This window comes from Vespa velutina, chromosome 25 (assembly GCF_912470025.1).
Source record: "Vespa velutina chromosome 25, iVesVel2.1, whole genome shotgun sequence".
Taxonomy (NCBI): Eukaryota; Metazoa; Arthropoda; class Insecta; order Hymenoptera; family Vespidae; genus Vespa; species Vespa velutina.
This window is the reverse complement of record NC_062212.1, coordinates 2,756,658-2,760,859: the sequence shown is the minus strand read 5'-3', so window position 1 is coordinate 2,760,859 and position 4,202 is coordinate 2,756,658. Positions and strand designations below refer to the sequence as shown.

The 4,202-nt window shown below is 38.5% G+C and overlaps 1 protein-coding gene across 1 annotated transcript; it reads left to right on the top strand.

Moving 5' to 3' along the window:
- Positions 1 to 762: 762 nt before the first annotated feature.
- Positions 763 to 3,834, top strand: LOC124957241. Its single transcript, XM_047514078.1, has 2 exons — positions 763 to 1,576; positions 1,716 to 3,834. The coding sequence occupies exons 1-2, from the start codon at positions 763 to 765 to the stop codon at positions 1,778 to 1,780; spliced, it is 879 nt and encodes a 292-aa protein (XP_047370034.1). The 3' UTR covers positions 1,781 to 3,834.
- Positions 3,835 to 4,202: the final 368 nt, after the last annotated feature.

Sequence of the window (4,202 nt, the reverse complement as noted above, 5' to 3'; positions counted from 1 at the left end):
CTCTCTCTCGGACCAAACCTATTTATCTCTGGAATAAAAAAGAATAGCACCAATATAAGGAGCATCACTTTGAGTGGCACCACAAGCAAAGACGGTACGTGTAAGGGCTCACAATATAGTGACTTTTACGGAACATGGGATGACGTAGTGGTGCAAGCATCCGTCAAGATCACATTACGTGACTACTACGCCACTGTAAAAATGAAAGCCAACCAGGTGCATCTACAGATAGGAACCGTTTGCGCATTGGACGAGGAACCTGTCTCGACTCAGACGGAAGCGAGACGTATTGGTCAAATATACCAACCGATAGTTGTAGCTTTAAGGAATACGATGTCCTTTACGACAGGCTGGCAACAAAACTAATACCCGCCGAATCGTTGCAAGGATCCACATTGTATACAGTAACAGCAAAAGATGCCACCTTCGCGTTAACAAGAACGAGCGAATTCATCCTGTGCGTATATTCAATAGTAAAAACGGAACATCCCAAGTTGTTCATTCTTGAAACATCGCCAGGAAGAACGTTCAAAGGTAAAATGAAATCCTCCGTAGAAAATCTAGACATCTTCGCGTACGTAAATTCAAAATTCATTTACGTGGAAAGAAACCTTAAAACACAACTGAACGCTCTGTACATTGATATCACCCGATAAAAATGCATATTAGAACACCAAGTACTTAAAAACACTCTCTCACTGGCAACACTAGCACCCGCCGAAATGACTTAAACCGAAATGGTTAATGAAACAATCGGGATAAATGGCTGTCATTGCATCAGAAGTTATCTATATCATAAAATGCGTTCCAGCAGAAGTCAGGATAAGACAAACAGAAGACTCTTATAAGGAACTACCAATAACATATCAAAACGAATCTTATTTTCTCACGTCTACGACACGAATTATTTTAAAAGAAGCATCTCCAAAAGACTGTAACGAGTTGCTACCAAATATGTACAATCTGCATGGAACATGGTACAGGGTGACACCAAAAATGGCGGGATCACCGCCAGTGATCCAACCATTAATAAAGCCAAAATGGAGGTATATCGATCCAGAACACCTAGGAACGAGTGGAATCTACTCCAATGAAGATCTAAATAAATTAAGATCTGACATAATGGAGCCAACCAAAAAATCTGCCGATATTATCGATACGCTCGCCGGTGGAATCAGCGGAAGGTACATACCCTCCGGAAAAATTTCACTATATAACTTAATGGACGAAGAATCGTTAAATAAAATCGCATCAAGTACGACACAACGGCTATGGGGCGCGTTCATCACATTTGGGTCAGCAAGCGCCGGAGTTTTAGCAATACGACTGGTAAAGTTCATCATCGACACACTCATCCACGGTTATGCTTTACATGATATATACGGATGGAGCTTACATTTCTTAGAAGCACTATGGAGCTCGGTGACTCATCTTCTTCTACACCTAGGAAAACGAGAAAAGAAGGATGAAACGCCGACAAGTACGGTACCCGAGGCTACAAACATCGACGAAGAAAAAGGAGAGTACGATGCTGATGAAAGAAATAAAACATTTTACGAATTAAATACTTACCTAAGTAAGGAAGGAAGCTAAAATGCACGTATAATTACGCACATTTTCTAATAAGGGGGGAAGTGTTACATCCCGCTCTCTTCTCACACGTAAAAATTAAAACCTGTAAATAAAGAACCTTCTTTTTATATTACTATGTATAGGAGAAAAGGGGACATCTTACGTCGGAGGAAGAGGAGTCGAGGGTAGACTGGGCCGTACTGAATAATGAAGGACCAGCAAAGACCCCTTATTTCTTGTGGCAGGCTGTTGGAAAACGCCAGGGAGCTTACTTTAGATGCCGAAAACGCTAGGAAGAGATCCAGCAATATTAAGGGGGATATTTTAGGAAAAATGAAATGTTCCCATAATAAAATGCTGAAAATAATTCAAACCCTAAGGGAGAGGCTCCAAATTGGAGCAGGTGTTCCTCCCTCAGCCAAGGAGGCTATGGCGCAACTAAAAGCAGAGCTTAGGGCCATGGAATGTGTCTTGTTAAACATTCCAACAAGCTATTCCCGACCAATGGGCATTTATTCTTTCCCTTTCTATAGGTCAAACTCCGCCCTTTACCAATCTCATTTGAATTTACGTGGATAGTTCAAAATAGGCCAAAAGACAATCAAGTTACATCAGGACGTCTAAGCTTTCAAGCTATCAGTTCAGCTAACTACACATCATACACGAGGCACAAAAACAATTGTAACTCATCCAGTGAAATACACGGTGAGATTTACATATCGCAATTACTTCTCCATTTCTCACGGGATCCTTTAAAAAACGCGCGTTCTTCCCTTAATTTGCGGGAACACGGCAAATGGTATTTTGCTGATGGCCTAGAACAGTATCTTAGCCTTGTGCCGCCGCTCTTATTCATCGCGACCAGTGGGTCCATAGGTCGGACAACAAGGATAAGACGGGGAACATTTCCTCCGTGCGATTCGACTGTAATCGCTGGTCCGGTGCGAGAAGCGCATTTTCAAAAACGTTCTCGTCAATAATCAACAGGAATCTACCTCAAAATTCGGAAATCGATACACTGGCCCCCATTAAATTTTAAGAATACTACTTCAAAGTAATGTTAAGTTACAGATAAATGAAAAAACAAAAATAGTAAGTTATAATAAATTGAGAAAATCAAAAATTAAATCGAGCAGGTAATAGAATTTGAATTTTTCCAAAACCATGGCGAAGACACTAGCAAAAGCAGTAATAACGATACTTTCAATAAAAATTTGCGTCGCCCTCCTGGGATACGATAGCGGAGGAGCAAACACGAATATTACGACATTATCGTTATTGGACAGAAGGGATTGTAATACTTCTACAGAAACGCCTAATTCCACGGAGCTCCTCCAATTAGCAAACTATGAACGTACACATGTGTATCAACGTAGTGTGGAACTGGACCCCAAAATATGTTATTATAGAATAACATCACATGTGTCCGTCGTTCAAATTGTAAAAAGAATATAGACTGTTAGACACGATTTCGGAAGCCACGTTCAAAACACAGAAATTTTAACGATAACTCCTATGATTCAGATATCGGGTTTAAATCCAATACTACCGAATATCGAAGCATTACAGTAGCTGGATCAGTATCAACGAATAGCCGTTGCACCGGAACGCAATACACCGACCCACATAGCACATGAGATAACGTAGTAGTGCAAGCGTCAGTAAAAGATCAACCTTGAAGAATATTCTGCCACGGTGAAGATAAATGACAACAGTGTGATTCTTCTTAAAGGAACCATACTATAATGTGGTTTTACAAATGGCACTTGTATTACAGATGAGAAAGGTAATGCTTACTGGACAACACATTCCGACACAACTTATAATTTGCAACGAGCTATACGAGGGATTAGCAACCAAATCAACAGCTTCAAATCAGATAAAAAACATTCGCCGACATTTATATGCTCACGGCTCACGATGTCACCTTCGCTTTGGAAAGAAGAGTGGAATATCACTTGTGCGAATACACCTTATTTAAAAAGCGAACATCCAAAGTTATTTATTTTAAAAACACGCAAGGGCCGAGGCCTTGATCTGTTCGCTTATGTGAACTCAAAAGTGTTTATCTTGAAAAACATATGAGAAATTAAATGAGCTCATTGTACAGTGACATTATTAAGCAAAAATACGAGTTAGAAAAGTAAGTATTAAAGAAAGGTGTGCAAGTTGACGAGCCGTTGTGCTATCATTCAGGAAACGTTGAATCATTAAGTATGTCAACAAATTAGATAACAAATTAATTAAGAAATCAATTTTTAAGGGTCAGAAAATGTCATATTTAATTTGTAAATAACACTGTGATAGAAGTAACTATCATAATACCAATAAATCAAAATATTCATAAAATGAGAAATATGATGAATTCCTGTTTCTTATGTCATGTTACCAATAAATCTGAATAATGAAACAAGTCTTATTTGGGAAAACCAATTATGTTCATCAATTTGGTACTGTCAATTAATAAGATTGTTACTTAAAACTATTCATTATTCCTGATTTTATAATGGCTTATGCCAACAATAAGAACAGACGTAATTCTTGAATGATTTTGATGAACCAGATATCATTTTAAAGAAGAAAGTTTAATTAAGAATTTCATTTTTCGAATTTGTGAAAGAGCTTTATTT